At 40.0% G+C, this 23344-nt stretch overlaps 1 protein-coding gene across 1 annotated transcript in view; it reads right to left on the bottom strand.

Annotated features, from left to right (window-relative positions):
* Positions 1-3880: 3880 nt before the first annotated feature.
* The window catches only part of Pi4k2b (phosphatidylinositol 4-kinase type 2 beta), a 32240-nt gene continuing 12776 nt past the window's right edge, over positions 3881-23344 (bottom strand). The window contains exons 5-10 of the mRNA XM_052734929.1: positions 22785-22938; positions 21347-21414; positions 18521-18620; positions 14624-14757; positions 12864-12923; positions 3881-5830 (exon numbers count right to left, since the gene is read on the bottom strand). Coding sequence (XP_052590889.1) covers positions 5657-5830; positions 12864-12923; positions 14624-14757; positions 18521-18620; positions 21347-21414; positions 22785-22938 — 690 coding nt within the window. The 3' untranslated portion in view covers positions 3881-5656. The remainder of the gene's footprint in view (positions 5831-12863; positions 12924-14623; positions 14758-18520; positions 18621-21346; positions 21415-22784; positions 22939-23344) is intronic.

Raw genomic sequence — 23344 nt, 5'->3', positions numbered from 1 at the left:
CACAAGATGCATTCCTGCCCTGACTGCCTTCAGTGATGGACTGGAATGTGAAATGAAGTAAGCCCTTCCCTCCCTAAGCTGTGTTTGGTCATGGTGTTTTATCACTGCAATAGAAACCCTAAGATGGTCAACAAGACCACCTATTTGCTTCTAGAACTTCCAGTTCTCTTATTGGTGGTGAGGAAGTCCCAGTACAAAGCCCAAACTGGCCACTTTGAACTTGTGATCCCCCTGCCTTTGGCTTTGCAAGACTGGGATTGCAGGAATGTTTCTCTGTGCATTTACAAACTCTTATGGGTCTATACAGGAGGCGAAGGGCATCTGGATGCTGATGTGTGTGCCTTTCTGTTATCTGGCTACTACTGTATGTATCCTTTATTGAAAAGGCTCTTTCCCTCTGAGATACTTCGGTATCTTTGTTAAAAATTAGTTTACCACATGGCTAGGGTTTCCTTTTGAATTCTCCAAGAATAACAATCTGTCTATCGGTACCACACTGCCTGGTAACAGCTTTTAGTTTTGAGACCCAATAAAATACTTCCTCCAACCTTTCTTTTCTAGTTATTTTGGCCAAAACATTTTCATATGTACTTCAGAACTTCCTGTTCAATGTTAACCAAAATTTCTTAGTATTTTGTGTTCAGTCGATAAATTTGAGAAGTAGCCTTTAATATTTTCAAGTATAAGCCCTCTGTTCATGTGAATACATCTTATTTTGTGTGATACTAGGAACTGAATCTAGAGCCTTGATCATGTAAGGCAAAACTCTAGCACTGAGCTACAATCAACCCCTAAATCCTTATTTTCAGCTCTTTCATAGCCCAATGTGAAAACCCAATGTATCTTCAGTTTGGACCTAAGATTTAATGTGTTTTGATGCTATTGACAAGTAGTGCTATTAGAATTTTTCTTTTTGTTTTGTTTTGTTGTTTTTCAAGACAGAGTTTCTCTGTTTAACAGTTTAATAGGCCTTCGATGTCCTGGAACTCACTCTGTAGACCAGGCTGGTCTTGAACTCAAGAGATCTGCTTGCCTCTACCTCCTGATTGCTGGAATTAAAGGTGTGTACCACCCCCGCCCAGTTAATTTTTTTTCTAATTGATCTTCAAAACTACTTAATTTAAAACTCATTTTTAATCCTACTAGTTAACTATGTAGATTTTGCATTTTTCTACATAATGAAGTCATCTTCAAGTTGTTGTGTTTATCTTTACACCTTTTCCTTGGTACTTCATGTCCTTCTCTGTGGGTCAGGCTCTCCAACACTTATTGTCATGTTTCTGCTCTGGTCTTCTGTGTCGTCTGTTTTTGTTCTATTTCATTTCGGAGACACCTTTTTATCTGTAGTGTTTCCTCTGAGCTCTGTCAGCTCTCATGTACTAAGAGCTTGCCTCTATGGCTTACCCACTTCCTTTAGATCTGATTTTAATGTGATGTTGTTCTGTCTTTGCTTCTTAACAACTCCTCCTTCAGCATGTTTTTAAATGTTAGATTGAACTAGGCGTGGTGGTATGTCCACCTGTGGACCTAGCTACTGGGGAGACTCACCAGATCACTGAGCACACAAGGCAGAGACAAACCTGGGCAGCATGGCAACACACTCCTAAAAAACCAGATTACTGGCCAGGCGGCGCGGCGCACACCTTTGATCCCAGCACTTGGGAGGCAGAGCCAGGCAGATCTCTGTGAGTTCGAGGCCAGCCTGGTCTACAGAGCAAGATCCAGGAAAGGCACCAAAACTACACAGAGAAACCCTGTCTCAAAAAACAAAACAAAACAAAAAAACAACAAGAATAACAAACAAAAACCTGATTACTGTTTGCTCTGCTTCACTGGTCAGTTTCTGTGATGTTCTCATTGTTTTAAGACTGTTACCTTGTGCTTTTGAGACCATGTTGGAAGTTGCAGTCATATATAACTGCGGTCAGTTTTTCTTTCTTTTTTTTTCAAGCTTCCTTTCCTGGGCAGGGGGTGGGTGAGTGTGGACCAGGACTGTGCCTTACCTTCAGAGTTTCAGGCTCTCTCCTCTGCTCACCGCAATGCTTCCTTTGTCAATGTGAATTTGGGCTCATTCGGCAACCTCTCTCATCAGTACCAGATCCTTTTCTCTACCTGCCAGGCCTTGCTTGCTGAGATGGTTCTGTCCAGTGCAATCCCTCACAGTCACCCAGCCATCCCAGCACCATTGTTCCGCAGCTCCCTCTGCTAACTGCCAAGACTGAAGGCCAGGCAAGCCTTTCCTGACTGACTGGTTACTGAACTTCCCCCATCATCAAGTTTGTTACCTTCTCTCTGCTGCTTCTCCACAGCCGTTTCCACGTGATCTTGCTGATGGACTGAACAGAAACTACTCCCATGCCAGGACTCAGGGATACTCTATCACAGGTTTGCTTTCCTGGTTGCTACGTGATGACTCAGAGAGATTAAAAAGCCACCGCTGCTGCTTCCATCTTGCCTCTCTGAGCATTTTCTAAACTTTAAAGTGATGTATCATCTTTTTACATGATAATGCTCAGGACAAGACAGTCTATATTACAGTGATGATTAAATTTGGAATTTCAGTGACCAGTCTTTCCTGTTTACCCTGGTGACAGTCTCATGCCACCAATCAACTTTCTGGGTGGCCTTCCTCCAGCAGAAATGCCGTGCCCAGGCTACTTCCACTTAGCCAAGTTCCTGTTCACAACCAAATGGAGACAAAGGCAAGCGCCATCATGGGGCTTCATTGCTGGCTCTGGAATTTATGGATGGCTCTCTGTCTTACTGGCCAGAACTGACCCACATGTCCCACACTACCTGCAGAGGATGGAAAGGCAGGCTAGTACTAAGCATCTCTGCTCCTACCTGGACAGCTGCTCAAGCAGCCTAGGGAAGGCAGCTGGCTCTATAAAACCTTCAAGCTGCTTGTCTGTCACATGTTGCTACAGACCCTGAAGATGTGACCTCATCACAGCACGTTCTGTTTTCAGTAAAGTTTTATTTACTAGCACAGTTCTCTAACTTAAAAAGAATCTTATCAATCATATCATTTTCATGAACATGTCTCAAATTTAAAAGTTTCAGTTACACACACACATACCCCTACCTCTACCTTTTGGCATAAAAAGGGTTAAACTCTATAACTAATATGACAAGTAATGCTTCTCAGTATGTATGTAGTTCAGTGCTCCAGTCTAGCATGTGAAAGGCCCTGGGTTCCACATGAGAAGATCCAAAGAAAGAAACAAAGTGCACTGTTGTGATTTAATGACAGTGTTCCCCCACGGGCTCACGTGTTTCAATACTTTACCCCCAACCGGGGGTGGGTCTCAAGGACGGTCACTTGGACAGGCCTTGAGATTTCTAACTCAGCCCCCTTCCTGTCCGGTCTCTACCTCTTTGCTGTGGGTACAGTGTGACCAGGTGCCTCACTTTCTTGCCTCCACACCTTCCCACGATGATGGACAGAATACTGTGGAACAACCACAAACCATGGATGTCTCTTCCCCGAGAAGCGACAAGAGGCGAGCGGCCAACCAGAGCAGTGGATGAAATAGTCTCTAGGAGACATGCTGGACAAGTATTTGCACTCTTGCCACAAGCCTTTCTAGACCATGCGCTAGATTAAACAGCATGATGAAACTAAAAAAGAGGGAGGAGAGAGGTGGCTCAGTGGTTAAGAGCACTGAGTAATGTTCCAGAGGAGCCGGAGGAGGTGGCGGCGGCGGCGGCGGCACACCCTTTAATTTTCATTTCAGCACTGGGGACGCAGGCTACCGTAAGTCAAAACAATTACTTCTTGTCAGGTGTGTGACCACAGCAACACAAAGGTCACTGATACACATGCCAGTTTGTAAACATAGCTATAAGCATTCTAGAAATTTAATACACAGGAGCAATGTAGCCTCAAGACAATGATTTTTATTCCTTTTGCTTATCATTTTTGACAATATAAATATACTCATTAAAAAATTCCACAATATTTAAATAACAATTAAGTTCCTGAATGTTTACAAAACACAGCCTAAGTACTTTCACTTGTAATCTTTAAATATCTCAACTATTCTAACATGGTCAGACAGTTAAAAATATTCTTGAACTATTTTAATTTTAGACTATAGAACAGTAGCAATTTACTAAGTTCCTTGTTATAAAAATTAATAAAGCAATTCTCAAAATACTGAAAAAAAATCTTTTTGGGAAAGCCATACTACAGCAAAGGCAACTATGCCCTCTCTTGCAGAAGACATCTTAGAAAGGCACATTTTAATGACTAGTATCTGCCAACAGGTGGTGGTATAATTTGATATTCCACTCAAGTTTCCATTATCTCCAACCTGAGCTAATGGAAGTCAGAAGAGGTAGGAGGACACAGGTTTCCAACTGAGCACTCGGGCAGTGGTGTGCTCACTCATTACATCACTGAGACTCAGGTACAGATGTGACAGGAGACTGCGAGTCTGCCCACCCTAAAGTCACCACCTGGAGACACTCTCATACAAGAACAGCTCATTACAAAATCCTAAGACAACACATTACAAATGAAAGGGTTTGAGCCTGAAGCAAGACATCAGTGCTTTCTTCTCTGCAGTCACAGTTCCCCTTTGGGCTCATTCCCACTTACATGCCTTGGTGACTAAACAAATTCCAAAGAGCACACAGATGCTCACCATGCAACAAAGAACGAATGTTTAAAATCCATGTGGATGGTCCGAGTTACGTTCCCTTCCGATTCAGAGTGGGTCTACTGTTTCCAAGGCTTTCTGACCCTTGACCCCAGCTGAAATTCAGTATACACTTCAGGGTATGTATGGTTTACTTTGCAGTGATGTTCAACACTAACCGACGTACTAAATGGTTAAGATTTTGAAGTACAAATTTTCAAATGATCCCATATGAGAAACAAAAGGGGATTTTTAAAGCAATGTTGTAATTTTAAAATACTGGAGCTCTACCTTAATTTCACATTATTCCATTTAGCTCTCGGTTATCTCCTTTTTATAAAAAGGAGGGGAGATGTCTTTAGATTTTCCTCCCCCATTAAAACAGAAGAGCTCAACAACAAAGATATCAAAGTACAAAAATAATGGTCATCTGTCACTTGGGCAGCATTTACCTTCCAGGTCCCCAGTAGTACCCACGTTTGGGCCCTTCTTCCAGTTTTAAACCAGCAGCTTTGAAACGGAGCTTTAGTCTCCCTGTTTTCTCACTGGTGACTCTGTGAAGAGTCTACAAGAGCAGTTTCTGGCTTGGCCACCCTCAAAGGTCTTTTGGAATGAATGCAAGAAGATTCTTCTCATGTTTAAAAAGTATATAAAAAGTTACAGCATCCAAAGTCAACCTTTCTTTTCTAGCTGAAATTCTAGAAAACAATTATAGTCATGCTAGCATGTGTAAACCACAAAATTACTTTTTAAAGTAATAACAACATAAAGTACAAATTTTCTATAAAAATACAGTATAGGAGATATATCACTTCTTCCCTGAAATAGAAATTTAATATTTGGAGAAAAAATCGTAAACTTTTGATTACATTCAAAATATAGTATTATTTCGTCTATATTTAAAGACTTGAATTATTTGAGGTTTTGGCAACTGGTGCTCTCAGCAGCAGGTTTACATCAGTGTAATATTTTATCAGAAGAGTAACACCACACAGTTGTTCCCCTTACATCTGCTACCAGGAAGAAAAGAACGGCTTCCTGCAGTGGACGGTCTGGGTGTAGGAGCTGCCGAGGTGTACAACGCGCCCTTGGCCGCCGCTTTTACTGCACTCCACGATCACACCAGGCATCTGCACCAGCTGCACAGGACTCTTCCCATCTCTCAGTGCCTGAGTGAGGTTTAAGATCTGTGGGAAGAGAGAGACTCTCCTCAATCTGGAGTAAGTGCTATACATAAGCACCACATGTATGTACATTCAAACACACATGGATGCACAAGGTTAGAACAAAAACAGCCTTTACCAACTGCAGAACGTGCCAATGTCCGAGAGCAGTGACATCAGAGACTAAGGAAATCAAAAGGCTCATACAACATTCTACTGAGAGAGAACTTAAATACTGTTTTAAATGTAAAGTGATTGCCTTTCTACCATTTCCTGTGACAGTCTTATTAAATAAGAAACACAGAGTCGAATACAGGGGTGCAAGCTGTAGAGATCAGAGCAAGAGTGATAGCCACCAAGCTAACCTTAGCTTACCACACCGCCATTGCTTCCCAAGAGAACCATCAGCCTCTTCCTGTCTAACCTGTGCCTTTATTGCCGTGCTGTTCTGCCTTCTCATTGGCTCTAAGCCCAGCCACATCACTTCCTTATCACTGCCTGTCTATACAGACCTCCAGGTCTCTATGGTTGTTACTGGGATTAAAGGCTTGAACACACAGACTCTGCATGCCATGTGATCAGATTAAGGGCGTGTGCTACCACTACCTGACTTTAGTTTATGGTTGGCTATGACCTCTGATCTCTAGGCAAATTTTATTTATTAACATACAAATAAAATATCACATTTCAGCACAAATAAAATATCAACACATGCTAGAAACATGACTACTAAAACACCCATAATTTCTGCCTTCACATTAGCAGGGGACAAGGGTCAGTAAACACTAATAGGTAAACTGTGCAGTAGAAGGGGAAACATGAAGCAGGCCCAAAGTAGATGAAAGAATCAAGAAGTCATCCATTGAAAATAAAATTTTAAAAGCCTTTCAAATAGGAAAAACAAAACCAGGGAAAGTTACACACACACACACACACACACACACACACACACACACACACACACACACAGTTTTTTGTTTTTTTATTTTTATTTTTTTTATAGACACATACACATGATCTGTGCTCATTCAAAGATACCTTAGAATCTCTACTTTGGGGCATTTAAGTAAGTTTATGAACCTCAATTCATAGCTAATAGCTAATTCTAGTTTTTATTCATATATTTGGGGAGGGGAGACAGTGTCTCACTCTGGCTGGCTTACAACTTGCTATGTAGATCAGGCTGGCTTCCAATTTGGAAAGTCCTCCTCCTGCCTCTGCCTTCTGAATGCTAGAACTAAAGGTGTTTGTCACTGTGCCAGCTATAATTTTTTTTTCCTTTCATTATTTATGTAGCCCTGGCTGTCCTGGAACTCAGCTATGTAGACCAGGCTGGCCTCCAACTCAGAGATCTACCTGTCTCTGCCTCCCAAATGCTGGGATTAAAGGTGTGTGTGACCATGTCTGGCATTACAGATACAATTGTAATAGTTCATGGAGGCAGAGGCAAGTTGATCTCCCATATGTTCAAGGCTAGTCTGGTGTAAATAATGAAGCCGGGCGGTGGTGGTGCAGAGCCAGGTGGATCTTTGTGAGTTCAAGGCCAGCCTGGTCTACAGAGCAAGATCCAGGAAAGGCACAAAGCTACACAGAGAAACCCTGTCTCGAAAACCAAAAAAAAAAACAACAAAAAAAAACTAAGCAGCCAATAGCTAGGCAGGATTTTCAGGGCAGAGAGAATGCTGGGAAGAAGGTGGAGTCACCAGCCAAGCACAGAGCAAAGAAGACAAATAGTATGGGCATTACAGAGTAAAGGTAATAAAGCCATGAGGCAGAAAGAAAATTAATAGAAATGGGTTAATTTAAGTTATAAGAGCTAGTTAGGCTGGGTGGTGGTGGTGCACGCCTTTAATCCTGGCACCCAGGAGGCAGAGCCAGGCGGATCTCTGTGAGTTCAAGGCCAGCCTGGTCTATAGAGCGAGATCCAGGACAAGAACCAAAACGACAGAGAAACCCTGTCTCGAAAACAACAACAACAAAAACCCAAACAAACAAACAAACAAACAAACAAAGAGCTCGTTAGAAACAAGCTTAAGCTATTGGCTGAGCTTTCATAATAAATAAGTCTTTGTGTGGTTATTTGAGAGCTGGCTGGAGAGACAGAAAAATCCACCTACAAAAGACGTCCAATGTCCAGGCACATATTTCTACATAAGACCTGAGAAAACTTAAAAAAAGGTTTTAAATACACAAAAACAGAGCCAAACGTGGCTTCCTAGTCCCGCAGTCTCTCACACAGGTCATGGTACAGAGACTCATCTCTTGGCCATTGCCTGTGGGCTTCAGCTGCCAGCATGCCATGAGCTAAGATGCGCATCATACAGACAGAAAAGGTTACAGATACACAGTAAAGCAGGTTCAGATGGAAGAAAACCTCTAAACAGGTTACAGTGTGTTTAAAAATGTGCATAGGCTTAAGAAAGAAAAGAAAATGTGTACAGTCAGTCATAGAAAAAAGTAAGTCATTTACAAATAATACAAAAAAGAAAAGCCACGTAAAAATAGAAAGTACACAGAGAGTCTGGGTCCTATATGGTGTTTGTTGTATTGACTTCAAATTTTTGATTGTTGATGAGCGAACAATGGCTGCTGACATTGGAATATAAAAATTACCAGACAACCTATATAATTTTAAAATGTCTTAACTTCAAAATGTATATCAAAAAATATGTTACATTGGGGAAGAGGTTATGTTTTTGTTTCCACGGGAAACAAAACGCTGTGGATTTAAGGTTGATGGAGATCAGATTTGATCAGGGAAGACTCCCTGAAAATCCTTGTTATAGACATAAAGAAATAAACCTAAAATAACTACAAGACAAGTAACGTATATTTTTACCCGCTCAAACATGAAACAAAAAATCATCTTTGGCTGGCCTATGTAAAATGCACAGCCCATACTTGTATTAATGCAGATATGGATGTTACCTTTGTAAGTTTGTGTTTTCAGAACAAGGGGACCAGACACCAGTGAAAACAAGTGGCTCACATCCAGCCTCTCAGAATGCTTATGTTGCAGTTTCCTCAGAATTATGCATGCAGAACAGGCTGAGATAGTCTAGCCTCACAGACTATTCTAGCCAGGACTTGACCATTATCATAATTTTTGAAGGGTCCCCCAAAGATGCTAGCACCCCCAGACAATAGGAAACAGTCTAGAAAACACAACACCCACATTCCCAAAAGATGAGGTGGATGGTTTTGGTCAGTGGGTTATGGATGTTTGTCATTGTTTAGGAGGGTTGGTTACAAACTGTTATTAGTCATGGTCAGAAAAAAAAAAAAAAAACCTAAACAAAGGAGATTAGATTCAGGGATCTCTTTCTGAAGAGAAAAAGGGAGGATATAGTATAGAAATAATGGGATAAAAGAGTGGATTGCTGAGTCTACTTTTGAATTACTAGTCTCAAATATTTTACATTGGTATGAACTTTTATATATTGATACAAATTTAAAGTTATTTTTATTATACTTTATATATGTTTCTATTCTTATTTAAGGTATTGTACCTACACAGCTTATTTTAAAATGTAAAGTTTTAGTCGTTGGAAGCTATTTAGGATAATAAAGAAATGCAGTTTAGTAGTCACCTACAACAATCAAACTTGTAGTCATGTTAGGTATGTTTTCAAGGTCAAACAGATGTATTTTAGATAGACAGATGGTGTTCAAACACTTCAAAGACCTACAGAATATGGCATATAAAATGTGTTGTTAACACAGGGCTTTTCATAACAGCAACAGTTTACTTCAGAGAAGATGATGGGCATCAAAGATATTCCATATGGAGTTTGCTTTCAACATGGCAAAACTAGCCATTTGGGCAAAAAACTGCTCTTGTCTTGACTGCTGATAGTATTCTATACAAACTGGACAAGCAGGACACAAAGGAAAGACACCGTTGAATTTTGCCAAGATAAAATTCCTGCTTCATACCAAGTCTGCCAGACATTCTACAAGACGTACAGGAAAGTAACTGCTGAACTTTGCCAAAACAAGTTAGGACAGTCCTTCAAAATTCCCAGTTCACAGAAAAGTCTGGCAGATATTCTAGGCTTGTAGGCAGAAGATGGATGCTCCAGCATAGCAGAGGAACCTTCGGGTGACTGGCCAGGGAGCCAGATATCTCTGTCCTTTCTTAGTTTTAGAAGTTGCTTGCTCTGCACTTCCTGTTCACTCAGGTAATATTAAATCCTTCTTAGATCTTTGATGGGGTTAAAGACTAGATAGTTATAGTTTTCTTTAGTCATGCTAGAAAGTAAATTAGGTACAAAACTTTGGACCCATCAAGTAAAGACAGATAAAGGAGTAGTTTCTCTAAATCTGCCAAATACAAATGGACTGGGCATTGTAAATCTAATTCTTATTTGATAAGTGTTCTTATTGTATATAGTTTCTTGTTAAAGTTAATACCTTTCCTTTCCTAAACAATACCTGATAATTGTTCTTATTGTATTTTAGAGTTAAAATCTTTCCTTTTTATTTAGACAAGAAGGGGGAAATTAGTGTAATATTCCTTTACACTGTGTGAAGATGTTACTGTGATTAGTTTAATAAAAAGCTAAATGGCCAATGGCTAGGCAGGATATTTGGGGCAGAGAGGACGATGGGAAGAAGAAAAAGGCAGAGTCGCCAGCCAGACATGGAGGAAGCAGGAAAGCAGCATGAGCAGTACAGAGTAAAGGTAATAAAGGCACAAGGCAGAAAGTAAAATTAATAGAAATGGGTTAATTTATTATTATTATATTTTTTTTTTTTTTGGTTTTTCGAGACAGGGTTTCTCTGTGTAGCTTTGGAGCCTGTCCTGGAACTCACTCTGTAGCCCAGGCTGGCCTCAAACTCACAGAGATCTGCCTGCCTCTGCCTCCCAAGTGCTAGGATTAAAGGCGTGCGCCACCACTGCCCGGCTAAAGTTATAAGAGCTAGTTATAAACAAGCCTAAGCTATCTGTTGAGCATTCATAATTAATAATAAGTCTCCATGTGGTTATTTGGGAGCTGGCTAGAGGGACAGAAAAATCCACCTATACACATATACACAAACCACACACATATTCAAAAGTAAAATTAGAATATATCAAATCAAATTTCATAATCAAGACACTATTATTTTATTCTTTTCTCTCTTCAGATCTTGACTCTGTCATGCACTGCTTGCGCTCTCTCTCTCTCTCTCTCTCTCTCTCTCTCTCTCTCTCTCTCTCTCTCTCTCTCGGAGACAAGATCCTGTTATGTAGTCCATGCTGACCTTGAACTGGGGCTCCTTGTGCCTCAGCCTCCAGAGTACTGGGATTATGAATGTGCACTACCATGCTCTACACACCTATTTTTGTAATGACTAACTTCTTTGGAATGAGAGGCTATAAATAAATGAACTCTAGACAGCAGAGACCCATGGCATGTCTTATCTAACTTCAGAGCTCAATGTTGTTACCTTCTCAGGCAGGTAGGGTTTTTTGTTTTGTTTTAAATTTCTCATGTGTGAACTTCAAACTATACTGAAACTTACACAATTGTTTATAACATTTTAAATTTAAAATGGCATTCCTACAATAAACACAGAGAAGTTCCCTCTTCTCTATGGGTTTCAGTTACCTGTCACAGTCAACATAAATTTGAAATTATTGAAAGGAAAAACTGAAAAACAAGGAATTTGTAAGTTTCAATATATTATTATAATTACTTCGTTTTTTTTTACATTGTCATTGCTAACCAAGTTTTGTCATAGGTTATTTGTCTATAGTGCTTGGTTTCAAGTGCTGCTTGAGGACTTAGGACAGATCTCCAGAGGATATACATCCTTTAGGACAAATGTCTAGAAGATGAACCATATGCCTGTGTCAAGTTAGTTTGTTTCAAGCAACAAGTCAAATTGTGCCTTGATTCCTTCCACCTGTAAGTGCAGCTAAATCTCCTAAGGGATGGTACCACTCACTCTGTAAGTATGAGCATGGGTCCCTATCCCTTCTACTCACATGACAGCCTCCTAGCTGGGTGCCCTGGCCTGGCTCATCTGTGAAGCACAGACTGCTGCTTCACCCCTCCATGATTTTACTATTAGGGAGCCTGTTTCTCACCAACACACACACACAAGCACGAAACCTCACAGGGATTTTAGATTACTTTCCTCCTATCACAACTCTTCTTTAATGCTAAAACTCATAACTTCTGTAATCCCTTCCAGCTGGAATTCATACTCTAGCTCTTAAGGGCCTCTGGAATGTTAACTTTATCTTGATAGTTAGATCTGATTTCATATTTACCATTATACCACTGTGTATAATTCAATAGTCAATGGAAAAACTAGACTCATCTTTGACACAACACAGAAGCAAATGGCTATACTATATTAAATGTATGCTCTTAGGGTGAGGACATTAGTTTAGAGTCACTAAAGGTAGTTATCATCTCAAATCTTCCTTTTGGAACACAGCTGAACCAGATGGTATTGCTTGTGAGTGAGCATGACCTTCAGGCTCATGTGCACAGGCCTAGGGCCTTTATCTCAGGTCCAAGTGGTAAGGGAGAGAGTAAGAAGACTGAGCTGAAATCATGTGGTCCTCTCATAGTCAGCACACAATCTTGCTGATGTAACTGCTCTAAAAAAGTCAAGTATGTTCCAGATGGAAAATTACCTCCTGGCAGAAGAATCTGGTATGGAAATGTTTGTGCAAGTGTCTCTAAGGAAGAAAAAGGTAGGACACTCAGAAAATAGTCATCAAAATGGGGACGAGTGGGGCTGAGGATGTGGTTCAGTGGGAGAATGTTTGCCTACATGCATTGTGCAACCCGGATTCCACATGGAGTGTTTAAAGGGGCAGGAGGCAAGCAGTTATGCTGAGCAAACAACTGGTTAAAGAGCACCCAAGGGGAAAATAGCTAATTTATAGGGAAACGGTGGTGAACTACTACTTAAACCAATGTCGAGTATCACCTGAGCTATCTGGGTTCAGCATTACAGGTAGCATTAGGAGCTACACTTCAATGTCAGAGTGGGGGAAAGTTGATAACTGTCTCAAGCAGACATTCTTAACAAACAGTATTAAACAGGGACCTACCTGGCCTCTCATCACAGACATCTGACTTTCAAAAGCAGCTTTGTCAAATCCTTTGTCAGTCTGTTACAGAAAGGAGGGTGGGAGGTTAATACAGTTCCAAACACCATCAGCTTTTAAACAATTAACAGATACTAAAACAAACCCTTCCATGTAGCAAAAAAAAAAAAAAAAAAAAAAAAAAAAAGGCCATAAGAAAGCTTTCCAATAGAAAACAAATGAGAAAAGAGTGGGGTTATTTTTGTCTGCTTTTTGAGACAAGGTTTCTCTGTGTAGCCTTGGCTGTCCTAGAACCGGCTCTGTAGCTCAGGCTGATCTCGAACTCAAAAAAGATCTGATTGCCTCTGCTTCCCGAGTGCTGGGATTTGTGCACCACCACGGAGTGAGAAAAGAGTGTTTCAGTCTGATGTATTTTGGGAAGTCTTAGAACAACAAGAGAAGTTTTATTTGCTTATACTCCAAATTTGCTCTAGAAAGGGTTTAATATGAGCCAATGGGTTTAGGCTTTTTTTAAGAATTAAATCCTATCAAGTCACAAAACACACATTACAATTTAAAGAGTGATTTTGTAAAAATCCAGCTTGGAGAAAAAGCCTTGATTTACTACTGAGTAGTAAACATAACTTTACAAATGTGTGTATTATAAAAACAAAATTGCTATTCCTCTCCGTGTGTCAGGTTGTGCTGTAAGCAACACAAGAGGTAGATCTACAAATGAGGCTTAACACAGCATATTTTTAAAAACTGCATTTTCTTTGACAGTCAAAACTAAATATTTTAAAAATTAGTATAAGGACAAATGTTTGCTTAATTTTGTCCTCTAAGAACTATGTGTACATCTGTGCTTCTGCAGCCAAGAGTAAGTTATTGGTACAAAATGAAAATATTGCTAGGGCTGGAGAGATGACTCAATGGTTAAGAGTACTGGGGGGTGGTGCTTGCAGTCTGATTCCCCACCCCAGGGGATCTGACACCCTCTTTTGGCCTCCTCCAGTCTCCGTAGGTACCACACACACACGGTACAGAAGACTCGCAAGCAGACAAAACATCCATATACCGAAAAGATAAATATTTTTAAAATGCTGGTATAAGACGGATCTATGTTTATATTCCAAATCTGGGCAATGAACTTGATTTTTCTCAACATTAATTTCACCAACAGCTAAATGATAAAAACAGTGCTGCAGGGATGTTATAAGTTTAAAGTTAAATATAAAGCATGTGTCCGCAGTGTGATGAAGTCTCATCTCTGCTGTTACGGCATTTGGACATGAGGTCTCTTAGTGGTAATCAAATCATGAAGGTGGACCTCCCTAGGAATGGGGCTAGTTCCCTTAGAAGCAGCAGTCCGGGAGCTAGCTTGTTCTCTTACAACACGTAAGAATGTAATGAACGAGAAGTCAATGGAATGTAAGCTGGAAGAAAGCCACCTAAAAGCTGACCATGCCCCTACCCTGACCTCAGACTTCAGCCCCTAGAACTGTAAGGAAGACACGGGCATTGCATGGGTGGCCCAGCCTGAGGCCCCTTCTTAGAGCAGCCTGACCTACAGTCCTAACATTCATTCCTAACAATGGGGGGGGGGGGGGGGCGGGGCGGGGCTGGGGATATAGCTCAGTGGTCAAATTCGTGTATAGCATGCAGAAGGCCCTCAGTTCAATCCGTAGCACCACAGAAATAAAAGTAAAAAGTAAAATTTAATATAGAAAACAATAACTGTATGCCCAGGAAGTCCAAAACACCCTCCAAACTAAACCTTTTACCTTAAAGAGTTCGTAAAGATCTTCACACAAATCTTGTACAAAGTTCATGTCAGAGATATAGGGTAGAATCAAGTTTCGGATTTCTTCAGAAAAAGGAACTTTAGCTTGAGGAAGCCAAGCCCAGTGAAACGGGTCTAGTAGAAATAGATGTTAATGAGCAGTGAGAAATGGCTTGTTCAGACTCACATTTATCCTAGTCTTTCCTACAATTCCCAGCTTCTCCCAAATAAAGGAAAAGAAAAAGAAATTCTCAAAATACAGTCATCCTTTACAACACAAGCTATTCAGATTCCTGACTCAGATGGCCAATCAGGATGACAATGCGTGGGAAGGTCTTGTCTGAAGCTGATCTGTTTCTGAGCATCACACAGTAAAGAGGGGGGGTCTTGATAATGAGTCTAATTCAGACAGCCCTATCTCAAAAACCTGTAACAGAACACATCATGTTTGGGGTTAAGAAACTGGTGGGAACTTGTAATCATGCACACACCCAGATCAAGTCTCATGGACCAGAGCTCCTGTCTTCCACAACTTCAAATGATCAAGAATTGAACTTGTACATAGAGGAAACTCTAAAACTTTAAATAACTAGAAACTCAATAAATGGCTTTAAAGGATAAAAAAAAAAATCACTCATTTATGAGTCTAGGACTGGGAAGTAGCTTAGCAACAGACTAGGAAGATTAGTAGCCAGTGGAATCTTCTAGAAAGGGAGGAGCCATAGGTAGATTGTAGAATCACCAACTGGATAACTCTACTTGTCCAGGGAATGTGAAATGCCGTGTTTAAATACTTGGTATGTGCTGGTGATGTGTGGGAAGCTGTGGAACCTTCTAGACCTGGGACTTATGAAGTAGATGTAGGGCTACAGGAGTGGGATTAGGGAATTATAGTCTGTAGCTTTTTGATGGGTTAAAATGTGAAGCATCTGCCTCATGCTTCTGTGTCCCTCCCCGACAACAATTTCTAACTATATGGCCCTATCTTGCCTGGAACATGTTATATAGACCAGGCTGGCCTTGAACTCAGAGATATGCTGCTTCTGCCTCTAGAGTGCTGGGATTACAGGAGTACCACCATGCAGGGGACTGGCCTGCCTCACGCTTTTAAAAGCTTTCTCTACCATCCATTCCCTATTATGGATGGACTGAATACCCTTAACCACGAGCCAGAATATATTCCTCCTGCCTTAAATTGCTTCAATAAGGCATCTGGTCACAGCAACAAGGAAAGTCTGTTTGGTTCTTTGTTGTTGTTGTTGTTTTTGTTTTTCAAGACAAGGGTTTCTCTGTATACTTTTGGTGCCTGTCCTGGATCTCACTCTGTAGACCAGGCTGGCCTTGAACTCAGAGATCTGCCTGGCTCTGCCTCCCGAGTGCTGGGATTAAAGGCGTGTGCCACCGCTGCCTGGCTGCAACAAGGAAAGTCAACTGTTCTTAGATTCATCCCTTATTTCTACCCACCTCTTAGCAGTGTGAGACTTAAACTGTGAGTTTTACATGTATGGCCCACATTCCTTTAAGCTGTTTATTCTCTCCATTCTCTCTCTCTTTTTTAAAATATATTTATTTATTTATTATGTATACAGCATTCTATCTGTATGCATGCCTGCGGGCCAGAAGAAGGCATCAGATCTCATTACATATGATTGTGAGCCACCATGTGGTTGCTGGGAATTGAACTCAGGCCCTCTGGAAGAACAGGCAGTGCTCTTAACCTCTAAGCCATCTCTTCAGCTTCTCTCCATTCTCTTAACAATCTCATTTAAAAAGCTCTTATTCTTTGTCTATTTCTGCTTCTAATCCCTGTCCTCCAATTCCTACTATCACCATCCACCTCCACCACCTCCATGCCCCGTGAGCCTGTCTAAGGGTCTCTCACAGCTCAAGTGAGCCAGGCTACTCAGCCAGCAAGGTGCTGGGTCTCATCTCTCTTATACAGTTCTTCCACTGTGGCTTTTGTGGCTTCGTGGACACCACTCTCTAAAGCTTTCTTTCTGGCCTGAAAGGAAAGTACTCCCCATCTCTGCTGGCTTTCTTTCCCTCTTTGAATGTTACTGTTCTCCAAGACTCTCTTAGTCCTTTTTTCCTTCATTAGGCACTCATCAAACTTTTATTGAGTATTTATATTCCTAGCATTGTGTTAGGCAATGGTATTTGTTCTCCATGATTTCCCTGGATGACAGTAAATAAAGCCATGCCTTTCACTATAAAGACGACAGCTAAAACATCCCTATACCCTTAATACCAATTCTTCTGCAAGCTCCAGACCCTTGATCCCCAACCGCATATTTGGCAAAAGTTCCAGATGTTTTATAGGAAGTTTACAAACCTACCACTTTAAAAAAGCAATTTGCATATAGATTCCAAATGGTTAGTGGGAAAAATAAAATGCAACCAGGGCATTTCAAATCAGTTCCACAAAACATGGGAAAAGAAAAAAGAAACAAATTAGAATTTATGGTAAATTAAAAATAAAAGTAAGAAAAGTCCAAATCTACCAACAGTTTAAGCTACCCATTGAAAGACTCAGACTGACTTAAAAGGAATCATCTGCTGCTTTATGTCATACCTAAAACAAAATGGTAGAAGTTAAAAAATAGAAAATATAGACACCAAGTCAATGCTAACAAAAATGAAAGGCAGTTTAGCAACATTACAAAAGAAAAACAACGGCAAAAACCAAAGCAATAAAATGTATTATATTTCGCACAAATGAACCCAGGAATATTTAAACACTGGGTCTTTTGTATATGAAACACGAAGCCAAAAGATGGAAGAAGAAATTGATTTTAAAAAATCAGCTATGGCCTCTCAAAAGTTAACAGATTAAGTGCTTAAAGACAGGTGGAGGGCATTCTAGGACTAATAAATAACTAACTAACAAGTTTTAAAGAACAAATATAGGAAACTTTATGCCCAAACATTCTTTCAAATATAGTCCTTTAAATGGATCATGTTTATAATCACAAAGAAATTACTAAGTGAAAAAATATCCATGTAGGTCTTATTTATACATCATAGCACAGTACACTGGAAAACTAATAGACACTTTGAAAATGCCAAGAATGGACTCTTTTTCAAAATCCACTGATTTAGAATTTTTTGTTTTGTTTTCAAGACAGAGTTTCTGTGTGTAGCCTTGACTATTCTGGAACTCACTCTGTGGACCAGGCTGGCCTTGAACTTAGAGATCTGCCTCCCGAGTAATGAGACTAAAGGTGTACACCACCAATGCCAGGCTAGAAATATTTTTTATATAGAAATCTTTAGATTAAAATATTCCTAAATGTCTACAAAGTTGAGTTCCAGGACAGTTAAGGCTACACACAGAAACTCTGTCTCAAAAGAGAAAAAAAAAAAAGAAAGAAAAAGAAGAGGAAGAGGAGGAGGAGAGGAGGAAGAAATAATAATAATAATAATAATAATAATAATAATAATAATAATAATAATAATAATTCAAGATATGGACAATTTTAAATACAACAGAAATGTCCCAAACTGGCTCCAAATGTATCAAAAACAATCATCTTCAGCAGTAAAGGCAGGAAAGGTAACTAAAACACCATGGAAGCAGCATGAGAGGTCTGAATCTTGCTAAAGGAATGGAGCCCAAAACATCAACACACAGCTCTACCAAGACATTCTGATACATCATTCCTATGTTAATACCTTAGAAATCAGAAGTTACCAAACCCATTTCCAAGACTAAAACCAAACAAGGTCATCCCAAAGTATACAAACAATATGTAGCAAGACTCAAGACACTTGGACCTTCAAAGCCCCAGGGGCTAGAACAGAGCCCTAATGAGTGATCACACTTTATCCAGTTCCCTCTGCTATTTCCATCTCTGACAATTCTGTGCCCTTTCCATCTGGGAGAACTCTAAATACTTACATGCTCTCCATTCATCAGGATGTTTAAAGGGAAATGCTAGCCCATTATCAATCGCAGCTATTTTAATAAGCAGTTCTTTATCATTGATCCAGTTTGATTCCTAAAGGGAAAAAATTATCTGTTGATAATAGATTCTACAAAAATATTTCCAAAGGATCAATTACTTACAATAATTATGTTCTCTTGAAAAGCTATAAAATTAAAATTAGGTTTCCAGAAAGAAAACAAAATCATGCAAGAAAGGAAGAGACAATCTTTATAAACAGGAAACATTTCATAATTGCTATCTTTAAAAATTAGAATTATATATTTACTTAGTAAATGATTTAATTTTTTTTCCCTCTCTGGAGAAGAAAGTTTGAAAATACTAACTTTGGAGAAAGAGTCTAGACAACCCATTGCTTAAATGTTTGATATTTGTCTACTGTTACTCTCTTAAAAAATTATTTGATTTTATGTAAATGAGTATTTGCCTGCATGAATGCCTGGTGCACACAGAAACCAGAAGAGGGCGACAGATCTCCTGGAACTGGAGTTACAGAGAAGGTTGTGAGGTACCACATGAGTACTAGGATTGAACCCATATTCTTTAGAAAAGCAGCTGGTGATCTTAACCACTGAACCATCTCCAGTCCCCATCACAGCTTCTTTTGCTTAGCATACTTTTAAGATCCACCCATGTTACTTTATGACTAAAGTTTGTTTTTTGATATCAATAAGTACTGTGCATACATAATTTTCAAATTTCCTGGATAAATGCTTCAAGTACAAACATTTCAAAGTGATGCAACAGCTTAAATGATAACTTGAGAACACAGAGATTAAATATTGAAGATGTTGTCTTATACATTCTACAATGTATATTTTGTAAACTTAAAAAACTATCCTAAAAGTGTATCTTTTATTTATATATATATATATATATATATATATATATATATACACACACACACACACACACACACACACACACACACACACACACACACACACACATAAAATTTAAACTTGTGGTAGTTTGAATGAGAATGGTCCCCATAGGCTCTATGTTTGAATACTTGGTCCTCAGTTGGTGGAACTGTTCGGGAGGGATTAGAAGGTGAAGTCTTGGAGGTGTGTCACTGAGGGCGAGCTTTGAGGTTTCAAAAGTCCATGCCATGCCCAGTTAGTTCTCTCTGCCTTGTGCTTGTGTTTCAAGATGTGAGCTCTCAGCTACTGCTCCAGCACTATGCCTACCTGCCTGCTGCCATGCTCCCCACCATAATGGTCATGACTCTAATCCTCAGGAAGCCCCTAATAAACTTTCTTCTATAAATTGCATATAAAAACCATGGTATCTCTTCACAGCAATAGAAAAGTAACTGAGATAGGCACCCAAAGTTAATAGCAATGAATCTGAAATATGTAATTCTGATACTGTGGAGGATCTATACAGTCTATTTTGTAAGTTGAAACCAGTTTTTTTTTTAAGTAGAAGTACATTTAAAAAGTTCAGAGGATATGATTCACAAGTAAAACACATATTCCATTTTATTACATAATGTTGTATTACCTATCACTGAATCAAAATACTCAGAACAAACAGAATTAGTAAATACAAACATGCCCCTAGATATCAGAAACTTTAATTGCATAAAAAGAAGGTAGAGATGGCATTTCTACAAATGTCAAAAGCTTTACAAAAACTGAGTGGATGTCATACTTGGTCTCCAATATAAATACTAAAGAGATAGGAAGGGAAGGAAAGAGGGAATGGGGGGGATTTGTTCTAGAAGTAGAGTTCAGAGGTGGGGAGATGGCTCTGTTGGCAAAATGCTTGCAGCACAAGCCTGAGACCCTGAGTTTCACCCCCAGGATCCATGTGAAAAGTCAGGTATGACAGTCACACCTGCAATGCTAGTGCCAAGAAGGCAGAGACCTCAATAGCCGGCCAGCCTAGGTGACTTGGCAAGCTCCCGTGAGATATCCTGCCTCAAAAACAAGGTGAAGAACAACTTCAAGAATCTGATATATACACACACACACACACACACACACACACACACACACACATATATATGTGTGTAACGTGAATCTTAAAAGGTCTTATTAATAAAAACAAACCTGGAGCCAGGTATTGGGGTGAACGCTGGAAGATCAGAGAAACAGAACAAGCCACAGCCACCTCACCTTGCCAATTCCTCAGCTGATCCTATTTCCCCAGACTGGAAGCCTCTGAGTTCTCATCCAAATGGATCTCAGCTGAACTGCTGCTCCAAAGCCTAAAAGTTTAACCAGTCTAGTTCCTGGTTTTCACGCCTTATATACCTTTCTGCTTTCTGCCCTCACTTCCTGGGATTAAAGGCTTACTTCTTGGGATTAAAGGCATGAGTCACCATGCCTGACTGTTTCCAGTGTGGCTTTAAACTCACAGAGATCCAAATGGATTTCTGCCTCCCAAGTGATAGGATTAAAGGCGTGTGTGCCACCATTTCTGGCCTCTGTATCTAGTGGCTGTTCTGTTCTCTGACTCCAGATAAGTTTGTTAGAGTGCACAATATTTTGGGGAACACAATACCACCACATGTGTGTGTATGTGTGTGTATACACACATATATATATGTATATGTATATTTTAAAGATTTATTATGTATACAGTGTTCTGCCTGCATGCCAGAAGAGGGTGTCAGAACTCATTACAGATGGTTGTGAGCCACCATGTGATTGCTGGGAATTGAACTCAGGACCTCTGCGAGAACAGTCAGTGCTCTTAACCTCTGAGCCATCTCTTCAGCCCAAAAATCTGTTATATAAACTGAATACATACTTTTACTAAGTTTTCCTTACCTCTCTTTGAATTTTCTTTGCATATTTTGTCTTTTCATATTTGATTAGCCAATTATCATTTCCCCTGTCTTTCAAAAGAAATAAAAGTCTGTTAGTTGATATTTACAGATATTATGGCTTCATACTAAGGGGCAACATCTAAGCCCCGTTTTTGAGATTTTTGTTGGTTTTCTGTAGCACAGATTCACTACATATGTGCTGGCTAATCTTATGTCAACTTGACACACAAGCTAGAGTCATCTGAAAGGAGGGACTCTCAATTGAGAAAATGCCTCCATAGATCCAACTGCATTTTCTTAATTTAGTGATTGATGGGATGGCCCCAGTCCATTGTGGGTGGGGCCACGCCCAGGCTTAGGTCCTGGGTAGTCCTGGGTTCTATAAGAAAGTTGAATGAGCAAGCCCAGGGAAGCAAGCCAGTACGGCCTCTGCATCAGCTCCTGACTCCGGGATCCTGCCCCATTTGAGTTCCCTGTCCTGACTTCCTTCAGTGATGAACAGCAATATGAAAGTGTAAGCCAAATAAATGCTTTCTTCCCCAACTTGCTTTTTGGGCATGGTGTTTCACTGCAGCAATAAAAACCCTGACTAAGACAACAGAAAAGTTCTGATTTACAACAACTTTAAAAACCTGGTCAATATAAGCTGACATTTACTAAACTTTTCTCTGTACAAGATTATTATTCTACATGAACTGATTTGACCCTCAGAACCACCCTGTAAGGTAAGGGCAATGGCTAGATCAAGGTTAATTAAAATCAAAGATAACGCCTTTTCGTTTGAGGAAGAAAGCACATTCAAAGTAGCCTCACCCAACGTCAACATTTGAGTACTCTGGACCAGTTTTAATATTAACCTAAGACTATTTAATTAAGAAAGTCAAACTGAGAAAATTATAGGATGCTTTTCAGAAGCTAATATAAGTAATGAAAAACAAACTTGAAAGCAGTAGTTCCCAAGCTGTAGAATGCATAAGGATCACCCAGAGGCCTTGTCAAGCACAGGCCTGGCCCCAACTTGTAATTTCTGTGAGAAGGTACATGTTGGGTGAGTTCTCATGAAATACTGACCTGAGAGTCTAGGGAGCCACAGCTTTGTCCCCTCTACACCACTGATCCCTCATGGTGCGGCACAAACGACATAATGCAACATTGAAGTAGGGATCTTTTCACCTGCATGGAGACCATCTCTAGCCTCTGCCTTTGTCCTACTTTTGGGCAGCCCCACCTGAGGGGACGGGAAGTGTTCTCTGTGGCTCAGGATGAGTCAGGCCCGCAGCACAGGACTACCTGCCCAGGAGGGTCCGTGCTTCCTGTTTCCCAACACTGAGGAGTACTCAGCCTTGCGGACTCTTGAACCAACATTTATGTCTTTGATTTCAGGAACGACAATCTGATTTACAACTAAAGAGACTGAACAAATGAGAGAAGGTCAATACCTGTGTTTCGGATGATGTAATCCAAAATCACTAATCTTTCAAACTGCGACTGAAATTGTTTTCTAATGTTTTCAGGCAGAGGCTCAGCTTCAAACTTCCTAAGCCAATACTCAGCCTCCCTGTAATCTTCCACAAACAGCTGAAAGGAACCGATCTATAATTTCAAGAACTATAGTTAGAAAGGGAAGTACAAAGGCATTACTCTTCAAATTTCTCAGCAGTACCATCACAGAACGTTACATAAGCACTTAAGGAAAAAAGCATTAATCCAGACAAGCCACATTTATTAAGATCATTTAACAGACTAGCTTAGGTAATCACAAAGAACACACAGTAACTAAAAAGGACTCAATCCAAGACTTTTAGGGAGACATTTTAGGAAATTAAAAAAGAGAATAAACATATGCCCTGAAGGTGACACCTCAAGAATGCCACTTCCTAAAAATAGGCATCCAAATGACTTTAGCTGAGAGGTCAAACCGTACACTGTCATGATAGTGCAATCTTCTCACCGAAGCAGTATTTCTGTCTCCTTTTTATAACATTAACACAAAAAATAC

The sequence above is a fragment of the Peromyscus californicus genome, unplaced genomic scaffold (assembly GCF_007827085.1).
Source record: "Peromyscus californicus insignis strain IS unplaced genomic scaffold, ASM782708v3 Scaffold_13__1_contigs__length_99412109, whole genome shotgun sequence".
Lineage (NCBI taxonomy): Eukaryota > Metazoa > Chordata > Mammalia > Rodentia > Cricetidae > Peromyscus > Peromyscus californicus.
This window is presented reverse-complemented; position numbering and strand designations above follow the sequence as displayed.